Here is a 13,790-nt window from a genome sequence, read left to right on the forward strand (position 1 = left end):
CTCTGATACCCGTTGGCTGCAGTTGTTGTTACCACGTAGACTGCAGTGTCGTTATCACGTCTGTTTTGAGTCAGACCTGGGTGCGATATAAAGCACATACTGCAAACACTGTAACTTCTTCAGGTGCACACATCACGTCCTTTGAAGGCAGTCCTCCCGTTCGTACCAGGAACCACTCAGCCAAATGGTCACTGAGGCCAAGGGGGTGTCTCAGGCCCCCTTTCCTTTAATAGTACCCTACTCATACACCCATGTTTTTAGGTGTCATTTCCTAAATGTAAAATGCTTTTTTTCTGGTATAATCTCCAGATGTCTAAGATATTCCTAGGTCTCTTTGTTGGGTGGCCCACGTAAACATTTTTAAAGCGGCTGTACTCTTTGCGCAATGACACTAGCTGTCTATACAGAGCACGTACATTTGCCAAACTAACATTCTTTAACCAGGAAAATGAACTGATTTGGGCACGACCCTAGAGTTCTCCCATCCAACCTTCTTAAAGCTCTCTAGTGCTCTCATAGTCCAATACATACGGTAACTGAGCACTTGAAATGTGACTAGTCCAAATTGAGACGTGCCATAGGTGTAAAGTACATGCCAATGTCAAAGACTTGGTACCAAAAAATGTAAAATAGCTCATTAATTTTTTATATTGATTACATGTGGCCATGAGAATATTTGGCTATATTGGGTTACATAAAATCTATTAAATTTCATGTTTCTTTTTACTTTTTAAAATGTAATTACTAGGAAATTTTAAATGACATAAGTGATTTGCATTATATTTCTATTAGACTGCACTAGTCCAAAGCATTCCTGAAAGATGGCTACCCACCCCCCATTATTGGATGGTTTCAATCATAAGAAAGCTCTTAAAATCACGTGTCTTAAGGTTTCAGAAGCTAAACCTGACACCGGAAATTGCTGACTTTCCTTAAAATAGTGATTTCTATTTAATTGACAAATGGCTTCTTCAGATTACAAGACTAAACCCCATACTGTCAACTTGCAGAAGGTAAATTTCACAAAGCTATAAAATCTGAAGCATTGCTCAGTGATAACTAAGATGATACTTAACCAGAAAAGGTGATCCTTATCCCTCAATCCTATTTAGCGCTTTCTGTTTGGGACATCTGGTATACCACCTATGTGCACACATAGACACAAACATATATACACACACAACGGAGACCTTAGAGATGCAAGTGTCTCTTCTGAAAGCCGTTCTTCACATGGAGGAGGCAGAAGCATTCCCTGGAAGTGAGAAGCAATGGGATGGAATCAGGTCCCACAAGCTTGGCTGTGTGTTTATTTCTAGGAGCCAGAGGTTAGTGAATTAAAAAGCGTGCAGCCCTCTAACCATGGCATCTACCTTCCTTCGGACACCCAGGAGCATGCGGGATCTGGGAGGGCATCCTCTATGCCACGCCTGACTGTGGATCCCCAGGTAAAACGCAACCACCACCTACCATATGCAGTGGCATCCTGGGCTGTATTGAATTGGTGGGTTCTGAACACACATCTGATATCTTCAGGTGAGCCCTTGACCTGCCCCCACCCCTTCTCTATAAGCAAAACCTGGCTCACGGGCTTTCTCTACAGAGCCTGCTCCTCCACACCGTGTTTGCAATGAAACCCTAACCACGACAGCCGAGCCAGCCAAAGGGCAGGCCCCCGGATGGGCTCAACATCCTCAAGACCCAACCAACCAGCCATGCAAGAAATATTTTCCAGGATTTCCCCTGTGCATTTTTCCTCCTTTTCGCCTTTCCTGGTTCCTCTAGCGCATAGGCAGTTACGTACACACACAGCTCTGTGTCAGGACTGTCTGTCCTAGCCAGTGCAGGCCACGCCTCATTCCTTTGTCTGTTTTCCTGGCTTTTTTCTGTCTGTCTGTCTTACATCAAGTTTTGACAGAGACAAGAAGTTTTTGTGGATCTGTTTTCACATCTGTGGCAAGTCAAAATGCCAGAGTTTAAGGAGGAGCTGGGGTGGGACTGATGGAGAGAGCGCAGTGCATTCTCAGGAGCCACTCATTTACCGGCTCTCCTCAGCTCTAGCGCTATAGGGTGGCGCCTTCCCCGAGGAGGGCAAGAAACAAGCGGCAGAGCCGTGCTGCTTTCGTGGTGGAGACTTTTTGACAGTTGCCCTCACTTGTTTCAAAGTGGCTCCAGGTTCACGGCAGGTCCTGGCTGAGTCTCCAGGGTAGATGGTTCTATGGGCAGCTTGCACAGGACCCTCAGCTCCTTGCTTTCCTGAGCGTGAAGAGGAGCCCTGCACCAGCCCAGTGACTATGTTAACGTAAAGACACTTTCTGGAACAGCCTCCTCCAGCTAAGGTCTGAGCAAAAGGGATTTATGGGAGATGACAATTTGCAGTCTTCAACAATCTCAGTCCTACATCTTCCTTACTTCTAGACCATTTCAGTAATTAATCCATACCTTGTGTTCTTCTGGGGGGCTCATGTTTCCAGGTGGTGACAGACCCTAGCTCCATAAGACGTTCATTTTCCACTATTCGGGAAAAGCGTTCAAATTCCTCTTGGCTGGAGGAATTCTCCATGGAGCGAAGCAGCGAAAACACCTACAAGTCGCGTCGCCGGAGTTACCACTCCTCCCTGAGGCTGTCAGCCCACCGCCTGAACTCTGACTCAGGTGAGGGAGTCTTCACCGTTTGCCTCTTTTCTGACGAGAACTGAAAGTCACAGGAACAGAATCTAGGTAAAGATGGGGTTGCGGAGAGTGAAGGAACAATGCTCCTTAACAAAGGGGGTTTCCTGTCTGACTCACATCATGAAACAAAGCAACAAAACCCTCTCTAGTCATCACAAAGGCTGATGAGATTTCTTTCTTCCAGACCAGGGCTATAAAAATCATTAAAACAGAGTTTTCCCAAGGGCCTTCTACAAAACCACTCCACTGCCTTAGGGAAGCATTAGAGACCCCCTGGCAAGGGCGGAGCGTTACCCGCTAACTGCACTTCGACCCAGACAGTGCTACCTGGAATTGTTTTATGCATTTGAGTTTTGTTTTTTAAGGAAAAGGGTCATATTGATAGAAACAGAAAATCCCTAGTCTGGTTCAAACTATTTTTACTAAGTAAAGAAACAAAGATAAAAAAGCAGTGACATGTCCCATATCATAGGGCCAGCAAGTGGCAGAGAGGGGACTAGAAGTGAAATCCATTGACTTCAGTCCTAGGGCATTACAGTAACTGTGTTTACTTTGTTCATAGCAACTTCTTAATTCCCTTCTGCTAGTGCCGGTTTCCCTCTAAAAAGTTACACACCCATGTTTAGGACGTAGAGGATTCTTGGGCCACATTGCTGGCAGAGATTCTACCTGAATTGTATCTAGCGTAAATGGAAGAAGAGAGTGATTGCATCCTTGAATTTGCAAGTCTTTCCAGTGGCAGCTTGCACACTTACCTCTTCACAAAAGGGTAATTTTCCAGTCTTTCTCTCCTTCTTCCCTTTCAGATCACCTGTTGACATGTCTGCAGAAGCCAGGGTCCTTGAGGGGCCTGGTCCCAAGCTGTAAGACTTATCTTTGTGTTCAGCGGCCAGGATGGGCAGAGTTACGATAGTTGCTTCTGTCATCTCTCATAGGCCACAAGTCCGACACCCACCGCTCAGGGGGCAGAGAGCGGGGACGATCGAAAGAGCGAAAGCATCTTCTCTCTCCCGACGTCTCCCGCTGCAACTCCGAGGAGCGAGGGACCCAGGCCGACTGGGAGTCCCCAGAACGTCATCAGTCCCGGTCTCCCAGCGAGTGCAGGTCGCAGACCTCCAACAGACCGGTGAGCATGGAGAGGAAGCTGAGCCTCTGCAGAAGACAGGGAGGGGCGGGCTGTTAACATGAGGTGCAGAATGTGGGCATCCAGCACCCACACAGACCTCAGCTTCACAGGAAACTGCATCCATTGTGCATAGAGGTTAGCTTTTTACTTAACACTTGTGTACTCAGAAATGATACGGATTCACAGAAAACCAAAGAGCCCCCCCAAGAAAGACAATGGTGTCTAGGGGTCATTCCATCTTGGTTCTCAGTATCCAGAGTTACAGAGTCACAACAAATAAGTTCATAAATATCTCAGGCAGATTTCAGAGGAAAGGATGGTTTTTTAGCCAGAAAAGCTTTGACCAGTCGTGTGACCCTTAATATTGGTTGGAATGGTGATTCCTCTCTCAACACAGCATTCAAAAGTCAGATCAATTCAACTTCATCTATCTAGCTTCCGGCCATCCCAAGAGGAAGAGCATCTCTCCTTCCGGCCAGTTACTGAAACGTCAGCCTAGGTCTAAGATACAACTATGAGGGCTGTGTGAAAACACTCTCTGGCCCTGTTTTCCTCCTGACTACCATCCCTCACTCCCTGCCCTACCTTGCTCCAATACTCTCGGAGTCCAGGTGTGAGACCCATCGGCAGTGAGCAGTGGGCAAGAGGAAGGGCTTCCACAGCCCACTTTCAGACGCAGTTGAGAAGTTTACTTCTAGAGCAGTGGTGTCGAGTTGTAGTGCAGAACGGAGTCACCTAGGGCTTGTTATAAGTGCACGTTCCTGGGACCTCGAGGCTTCTGCTTCAGTAGTGAGACCCGCTGTAAGGTAGAACCCAGAAGTCTGCACTTGGAAGGACCCCAGAATCTCCCAGGAGATCTTGAGCATGTGGTTCCTAGGTTACACGCACACCTTAAGCCTCAACACCGAGCTGGAGGTCCACGTACCAACCCCTGGGCTCAGAGACCCTTGGGACTAGGTGTGTCAGGCCTGAACCAGCAGATAAGTGGGGAGCGGGTGTAGAAGCCAAGTTAGTCTTAGCACGCCACTGGAAACACAGATGCAAAAAGAGAAGACGAGGGAAGGTATTTGCCATGCCCTTAGATCCAATTCCCAAGAACGTTCCCCAGACAGAGCAACTCTAGAGCGTTCGTTTACCTTTCACGTAGTTGTCTTTCCCAAAAGCTCCAAGTCTTTCTTTCAACGTGCCACGTGCTAGAGAGAGTGAGCTTCCGGATCTTTGCTACTCAACGTGTTTGTTCCAAGGACCGGCAGCACCTGTGAGCTTGTTAGAAATGCAGGATCTCAGGCCCCACCCCAGACTTTCTGAGCTGCGTCTGCAGTTTAACAAGACCCCAAAGATGCATAAGCATATTGAAAGTTGACATACCCTGGTCTCCATGGTACTGGCTCCTGAGTCTCCTGTAATCTCTGCGTCCCTGAGCGGATGTGACTGGTAGCAGAGGGGACTCTGGTGGCTCTCTGTAGGAGGGGTTAGGGACCTTAACCAGGTCCCAGGTAGGAATGATGCCAAACCCAGGCTAACATGCCATATTCTTCCTGCCGCACAGGGCACAGGGTCCCTCAGTGAAAGCTCCATTCCCTCCGTCTCCGACACCAGCACCCCAAGACGAAGTCGTCGGCAGCTCCCACCTGTCCCTCCGAAGCCTCGGCCCCTCCTTTCCTACAGCTCCCTGATAAGACACACTGGGAGCATCTCCCCACCTGCTGATGGGAGCGAGGGTGGCTCCCCACTGACCTCCCAAGCTCTGGAGGGCAATGACGCCAGCCTGCCCGAGCCTTGCAACCCCCGGTACGTACAGCAGGGCCACCCCTCCTCCCCACAGCGCTACATCTCTGAGCCCTACCTGGCCCTGCACGAAGACTCCCACGCCTCGGACTGTGGCGAGGAGGAGACGCTCACCTTTGAAGCAGCTGTGGCGACCAGCCTCGGCCGGTCCAACACCATCGGCTCAGCCCCGCCCCTGCGGCACAGCTGGCAGATGCCCAATGGGCACTATCGGCGGCGGAGGCACGGGGGGCCTGGACCAGGCATGATGTGTGGAGCCGTCAGCGACCTTCTGAGCGATACGGAAGAAGACGACAAATGCTAGAGGCCGCGCCCCCCTCCGATGCATGCTCTTCTCTCAACACGGAGAAAACCAAGACCCCAATTGGGAAGCCAGTGCGGCCCGGGGGGGAGGAAGAGGGAGGAAGAAGATAGAAGGACACCGTGCATTATAAGAGAAGAGGAAGGAAAGGACAGAAGGAAAACCGGTCAAACCCACCAAATCGCTGTATTTCCCTTGGCAAGATGGGCACTGCCATAGTTCTGCCTCTTTGCTGGGGAAAGAATATACAAGAACATGGAGGGTTATTCCCAGGGGAGAAGGGACACGAGGATGGCTTTGCTTCCCCTTGCCCCTTCCCACTTTTCTATAGCCGCGGGGATGTCAGGCCGGCCTGTGGCTATGCCTGTTGCCCTGAGAAGCCTGGAAGACATTCTGGCTCTTAACTGGGGAGTCATGGAGACCCTGGGAGAGGACTCTCCTCCCTCACCAGCCCTTCCTCCTCGGCCAGCACCCCTGCCACCAGGCCAACCATGACGGCATCTCATGCGTTATCCTGTGGCTTGCGTCCCCAGAGGAAGCACAGGCTGAGTTCAGGAGCATTGGATGTCAAGGGTAGGAGGCAGAGAGGGAGGGGGAAGGGGAAGGGGTCGGGGCGCTGTGGTAGCAGCAGCGAGAGCCGGTCTGGGTGAGCAAAGCCATAGGCCGGCAGCCCTCACCATAGCGGGGGGGGGGGGGGGGGCAAAGGAGCGGAGAGCTGCTGCTGCTGGTCGCTGCAGTCCCGTCTGAGGCCTGTCACCCACTCAGTAGGTGCTGTGTTCATTGACGATAGGCCAGGGAGGCCCCCTGAGGTCCAGGGAGGTGCCGAAGGCTCTGGTAAGGGTGACATTTTCAAAGTATTTAACAACCCGTGTGACCAGGGCACCCGCTGATGAGCGTGGAGTCCGGCCTCAGCACTGGCACCCCATGCCCCGACAGGCCTCACTTAGCCCGGGAGAGGCCGGGCACGGGGGAGCCCCGAGGGTGGGCTGAGTGTGGCAGGGGGGCACTTAAGGGGCTCAGGCAGAGTCAGTTTTCCAACCAGTATAGAGGTAATTCAGTATGTGGAACGGCGCTGCAGCCGGCCCAGCACATACCGGCTGCATGTCAGCCCAGACTCTGGGCCAGGAGCAGAAGAGCTCTTTGCCAAGCAGCAAGGCCAGTGCCGTGCCAAGGCCAGTGAGCCCAAGTGCTAGTGGCCTGGCCTCCCCAGCCGCTCCCCAAGAGGGCAGCACACACACATCCAAGGTGAGCTACACATCACCTGGTAGGGACTTCTTCCGTAGAGATGAGAAAGGCCAACAGATTGCAACCAGAGAAGCTTCAATGAGAGAGTCGCTCTGAGTTTACTGAGGGGCTCCCGTGAGGGAGGGACGCTTGGACGGGCAGCTTCTGCAGCTAGTTTGTGATTGAGGGTCAGTTTGTCAAGGATACTTTAAGGTGATGAGTAAATATACCTCAGCTTAGACCTGGGCTGTTCCTTCTGGCAAAGCAGGCTCCAGTGGGGCCTCAGTACACAAGGTGACAGGCCTGGGACCCCGGTGGTCCTGAGTATTCCCCTGGGCTTTCCCCATCCCTAAAGTAGAGCTGAGCAGAAGACAACCTCAGGACATTGTTCCTAACCCCCAAAACTCATAAGCATTGAGAACAAGAGAGCCCTTTCTTAGCTGATCAGTCCTCCTTCACTGTATCGATTATCCATTCGGTGGAAACACATCACCCCCTCATGTCCCTCTCCAGTCCTCCAGCACCATCACCGTTAGGTGGAAGGATTTCCTGCAGGGGGTACCAGGCAGGGCCCTCCTCTCCCAGCCAGGAGCAGATGGAACCTGCCTCCCAGGACCCTCCATGGGGCGACTCAGAGGCCCCCAACTGAGATCGCAGCGGATAAACAAACACTCTTTATTCTCCTCCGGCCCAGGCAGACTTCACGTCTTGGGTAGGAGCAGTCAGTGGCTGTTATTACGAACTTGGGTTTTTTTGTTTTGTTGTTGTTGTGGAAATAGAAATAAGGCATCGTCGTATCAGCTCTGCAAAGCCAGATTCAACCCTGTGGCTGCAAAATCATTTGTGATGGCCCTGCCTTCTGTCCTAGACATGGATGGAGCTCCACGGCCCAGAGTCAGCCCCCAAACCAAAGCAGTCCTGGGGCAGGAGACGAGTGAGGCAGAGACGTAGGCCTCCCACTCTGAAACCCTCGTCTTTTTTCCCTTTCCTCTCCCACTCAGCACACGCGTGTGCTCAGGGGTAACTGGGAGTGTGACTGTGTAACACCCTGATCCTAACAGGCGGGATTGTTACCTGAGACTCAGACTCGGGGCCTTGTACTGTCTTAAAGGTTTCCCCTGCTCGGTGTCCTTTCCTGCCAAAGTGCTGCTATGGGCTGCTTCGCACAAAATTGCTTTCTTCCACCTCGGAAATGCAGCTTTCCTGAGGGAAAGGCTGACACAGGACGGCCATTCTGCACCAGCGAGTCTATTGCATTGTGTTTTGAGAATGGGTGTTGAAGTGACGTCTTACACCATTGCAACAGGAGGCACTGAGGCTGGCAGAGCAATTACCAGAAGTGGGATTTGCCTGCAAACAACATTACAGACACTCGATTTGCTGTGCCAGGAAACCTTCCTGGACATCTGAACTCCTTAAACTCACATCCACACAAGCACTTGAGTCCTGAATAAAGTGGCATACTGCACTGTAGATGCAGGCCCCTGACCAACTCCTTGGGCTTTTGTAGTACCCATGAACTTACGAACTCATCTCTTTAATTCATCTCCCCCTGACCAAGAAATCAGGTTTCTAATCCCTTAGCCTGCATTTACCCTTCTATTAAGACCAGATAATAAAAGACAATTTTCTATGAAGTCACGGAACGCATTAGCATAATCTTGCAGTGGTTTCCTTCCACCTCTGAATAAATATGAACCCTAACCTTCCCCCAGTAGCCAACCTGGAGATCCATTCCTAGGTGTCAGATTCTGCCTCTTTCCCTTGAAAAGATCCCCCCCCACCTTTAAATCTCAAAACCTGTGCTTCTCTTTGGATTAAAAAGTAAGGCAGCATCTTGAGAAATTCCAAGCAAAACAGAATCACCACTAGTGTTTGAGATACACAGCGTGCTCAAACTCAGCACTGTAGGTCCCCTCGGAAGAATCTTTAGCTGTACGTCCAGTTTCCCTTGCCAGTGTGAGCCTTCGGGATCCCCTCAGAATAAGAAAGAGGGAGGTAGTGGGGAGAGGAAGGGAAAAAGAAGGAAGCAGAAGGAAAAGAAAAGAAACCAAGGCAGAGAGATGTTCTAACTAGGTTTGTGTTTAGATACTCCTCTTTTCACTTAAGGCTCCAGACAGACTTCTGGTGGGGAATTCATCTCTCTTTCCGTGTACGCATATGTGTGTCCCGCTGCCTGTCTCAGTCACCAAGGGGGCAGAGCGCCAGCAGGCCTTCAGACAAGGGGGTAGAGCTCTAGGCTCTAGGCCAAGGTGCCCTGTGAGCCAGGGTCAGGATAGACTTACCAACACCGTGACGGGACGGTATCCTTGAGGGTCCCCCAGGCTCAACATGAGCCGTGAACACAGCTGCCCAGTGTGGGGCTGTGTGTTTTTCTAGCTGAGGAATCTATTTCTGATCTGGGTTTCACGTCTCCCCATTCAGTGTTTCTATGAGGTACCGAAATCACTGATACCAGTTCTCTGAAGCTGAGCTCCAGATCTGCTGGTTTTGCCTTCCCTTGACTCTGCCACCACAAAGAGATGACCCCATGTTCCACCACTCGGCCAGCACGCATCCTCCACACACATCCTCCTTCACATAGGCTTTGTGAGGAGCCTGGGCGCCCTCTGTCCTCCCATCCCAGCCCTCGTTTTGCCACACGTTAGTAATGACCCAACTCCCGAGATGGTTAAGTCCACCCAGTCCAAGCTTACCTGCCGACCTGCCTGACTCTGCTGGGCTCTCTGCCGTTAGGGCACGCTTGAGCCTCATGAAATACAGTCGGGGACTCACCTGGTGATACAAGATGATCTGAGCTAGTGTAACGTGCAGAACTCTTGCTGGTGTGTACGAATCGTCCACGTACTCGATGAAAGCCCATCGTAGGGAAATCAGGTCTCTCCTGGAGTAAAATGGAACAAAATTGAATAACTTTGATGCTTTAAGAAAGTTCTCAGTTTTTCATTACATCCTTATTTCTAAAGCCTGCTCTAGATGTCTCGTTTTTGCACAGAATATTTCTTTAGTGGGTCAAGCCGGGGATAAGTTGAGAGATTCTTTAATTTCTAAGCTCAGCTATAATACATCTTATGAGGTTGTATTGAAAAAGGGGTGCATGTGTAACAGGAGGGGAGCAGAAAGTCACCTACTTTGCTGAGATTTTATGAGAAGGTTAAGGAACGTTCACTGCTATTTTTATCAGTTTCATGTCTCTTATGTTTGAGATCTTAAAGGCCCAGTGCCAGTGTATGCAGAGAATCGGGGTGAAGAGAGGTGTTTCCATGCCTTGGGGTAGATTCTTCCTCACTTGCTTCTCACCCATCCTGTCTGTCCTTCCCCCTCCCTGGTTTCCAGAGCATTGAGCACTTCCCTGGAGTTCCGGGAGAGGACTTTATGCTGTAGGAAAGGAGGACAGTGGCCCCATGCAAGTGGCCAGTCAGGGCATGATGGTTTAACTCCAGACAGGAGCCCCATAGGGAATCAGGTCCCGGTTTGGATAACTATATATCCACACTGAGACTCTTATTTTAACAAAAGCCAAACGAGATTAACTCAGGAGTTGCGACCTAACATTTTCATGAGGCGATCAGAGGAGATCCCACGTTGATAAACACTGCCTCTGTCAGGAGTGTTGTCTCTTTGATTTTTGTTTTCTCCTCTCTGAACCACCCAGTCATCATAGGCAGGTGTAACCCAGCAAAGCAGCAGCCCGTGGTTTCTCTGCTGGCTCTAGTGGCGGGCTCAGCTGCAGCTTGCTGGGGCGATTGTCAGCTGCCGTGTGCTACAACTCACCCTGTCAGAGATATAGATGTACCACTTGGGGGCAGAAAAGACTAGGAACGGAAAGAGCCGTCTTTGGTTTCTGATGGCCGTCTTTTTCTTGAGTCCCTTCTGCTTTGAGCCTCTGAGGCTTAGGCATCCCAGAGAGATCACTCCAAGCCAAAGATAACTGATTCATAGATTGTCCCAACCTACCCAAGGGCCTGAAAAGCGGCTCCTAAAATTCAAGCCAGTTAGTTAAGAAGCAAGAATCGGACTCAGAGGAGATCCTATCACATTGCTGGTGAGGCTGGGGTGTCCCCAGACTGCGCTTCTATTTTTATAGTCTTACTTCCTCCCCCCCATGCTAAAAATAGCGGGGCTGGTATCTTGACCTTCTAAATGCAAGAAGAGATTTTATAATAAGTCATGCTGTAATGTAAATATATTATTGAGATTGATTTTATTTTTGATGTGGACCATTTTTAAAGTCTTTATTGAATTTGTTACAATATTGATTCTGTTTTATGTTTTGGTTTTTTGGCCCTGAGGCAGGTGGGATCTTAGCTCCCCGACCAGGGATCGAACCCACACCCCCTGCATTGGAAGGCGAAGTCTTAACCACTGGACCACCAGGGAGGTCCCTGAATTCTTATTTCTGGGGGTCTGAAAGAGCTGAGTAGATCAGGTAAAAAGAGATAAGGGGATTTATAGGGGTGTTTTTTGGATTTTTTTTTTTGTTTGGTTAGTTGCACTTTTTGGTAAGAGACCTGCTCTAGAACAGCAAAGAAGGGTAAACGTGTGCTCTGCATTGTTTCTGAATTAGCTTCTCTTTAGGAATTAATTTCTGTCCAATTTAATGATGTGATATTTAAGTCCAAAATCTGAGGTTACACAGTACCAGCTCTATTTTCTCTCTCTGGTTTCCTTTTTGTCTTCTTTCTCCTTCTAAGTCAGCTTCTGTCTCTCATTTCTCTGTCTCTTCTCCTTTTAGGGACTTAACATATTATCTAGAAGACTGAAAAACTCTGAAAACACAGGGAAAGCCAAGGAAATAATAGAATGGATACAGAATTTTTCTAGGACATCTTTAACCAATAAATACAAAATTTATGTCTTGATGAAAAGATAAAAAAGTTTAAAAAGGGCGTAGTAATTTGGTAAATGAAAATTATTGAAAGTCAAAAATAATAAAATCTATCCCAGCCTTCTGTACTAACCTGTGCCTTCAGCAGGGTATCGCCTCTCTCTACTTTCTTTCCCTTATTAGGAAAATTAAAATACTAATGCTTGGCTAGTTCCCGGGTGTGTCAAGTGTTTGCAAGTAAGTTACTAACTCATCATTTAAATAAAGCACTTAAGTCTCCACAAATCAGTTTAGAAAACTCTTCACTCCCTATATCCCATTTAGGACCTATGACATTCTTGGCATTGCTGTAAGCTTTTTTTTTTTTTTTTTTGGAAGAAACTTCATGTTTAATGGATCCTGAATCCAGGAGTTCCTTTAATTTCACCCTCTAGTTTTCCCCTTTTCCCTTCCTCTTCTTCTTAGCTTGCTAACAACAACAACAACAAAAATCCAGACTTTCTTTTTTGAATCCAGGAAGGCAGTTGAGTGTCCATGCTCAGAGCTTCCCAGTCCAGCGTCTCCTTTGTGGACACTGAACCAGTCTTAGATCCAATGCTCACGAGCTAACACGTACGATCCTCCCTGAGACCCCTTCTCCTACTCAGCATTGGAAATCTGCGTGGGTCTTTCTCTCTCTCTTCTGCCAGCTTGTCAGAGATAAGAATGGATTATTCTCTATGTTCTGGACCAGATCCGAGAATGTGTACCAGGCAGTACCACTTCCTTCTTGGTTCACTCAGAGGGGGACCCCCAAACTGCAAGGAGACTAAATCAGTCAAAACTGCCAGGTTCACATTTGACCTTATTTGGTGACTCAGTTTTCCTTCCAGTACTCTCTAATTTCTTCTAGAGATGGCCTGTAGCACAGAAGAACCACCACTCAAAATCTATTAGAAATCTTGATAAGAGATGAGCAGGAAAAACACACTGCAAAGCTTCAAAGTGCCATTAGCCAATTTTAAAAAAATAAAATAATAGGAAATGAGGGCTAAACAAGGTAATCTAACTGCCAATTAAAGTATACTGTAGTTCTGGTCTTAGTTACATTTGATATGGAGCTAGGTAGCATTAAGCAGATCCCAACAGCTTTAGTAAAAACATAGGTATTATATTTTAATGGCTACCCATGGAGATAGATACTTAGCCTGCAGGCCAAACTTCAGTCAGTGTTTTTCTACCCTGGGGTTTTGTGACCAACCAAAATTTATACAAAGCCACCCTAAGTGCTGTGATTGCAGAGGAACCTCCTTCTTGGTGACATTAGAGAGCCGTCCATCTCCACTCAAACTGAGTCCAAGATTGGGAACTCACCCAGAAAAACAAACAGAGGAGAAACATCTAAAGCTCTAAGTGTGCAGGGCATTTCATAGCTGGGACGAGTTGGGTAGAGGTGGGGAAAACAAGCTCTAGGACAAAGACAAGGCTAAGGTGAGAAATACCAGCTGGTCCCAGGTAGAGGAAGGCTTAGAGGAGCGTGACCTGGGATTCTCATTTATGCCAGATCACGGGTCAACTTGTTAGCATGATATCGGGGGCAGAGGGGTTCTTTCCACTCTAGGTAGTGGATTTGAAGGCCTCAGAGGATTAATAGAGCCCTGAAAAAAAATTTCCAGACTTGGGAGATGGAGAGAAAGGAGGTTCTTGCTTTCAAGCAGCCTGAAGACAATCTCGATGACCTTAACTAACAGCTCTTCAATATAGTAGTGCCAGTAGTGGAGAGATTTCATTGATCTTCCTAGTGGCACAAGCACCATAAGAGGGGAGAGGGAGGAGAGGCAGTTAGCGGGACAGGAGATAAGCTTTATCAGGAA

At 48.8% G+C, this 13,790-nt stretch overlaps 1 protein-coding gene across 8 annotated transcripts in view; it reads left to right on the forward strand.

Annotated features, from left to right (window-relative positions):
* The window catches only part of CACNA1E (calcium voltage-gated channel subunit alpha1 E), a 301,767-nt gene extending 289,449 nt beyond the window's left edge, over positions 1 to 12,318 (forward strand). For 5 of the 8 annotated variants that reach the window (XM_067728834.1, XM_067728829.1, XM_067728828.1 and 2 more), the window contains 4 exons: positions 1,317 to 1,445; positions 2,472 to 2,652; positions 3,606 to 3,796; positions 5,346 to 12,318. In XM_067728834.1, coding sequence (XP_067584935.1) covers positions 1,317 to 1,445; positions 2,472 to 2,652; positions 3,606 to 3,796; positions 5,346 to 5,888 — 1,044 coding nt within the window. In that variant the 3' untranslated portion in view covers positions 5,889 to 12,318. The remainder of the gene's footprint in view (positions 1 to 1,316; positions 1,446 to 2,471; positions 2,653 to 3,605; positions 3,797 to 5,345) is intronic. The other 3 variants (XM_067728833.1, XM_067728832.1, XM_067728835.1) reach the window with 1 other exon arrangement.
* The last annotated feature ends 1,472 nt before the right edge of the window (positions 12,319 to 13,790 follow it).

This window comes from Pseudorca crassidens, chromosome 2 (genome assembly GCF_039906515.1).
Source record: "Pseudorca crassidens isolate mPseCra1 chromosome 2, mPseCra1.hap1, whole genome shotgun sequence".
NCBI lineage: Eukaryota > Metazoa > Chordata > Mammalia > Artiodactyla > Delphinidae > Pseudorca > Pseudorca crassidens.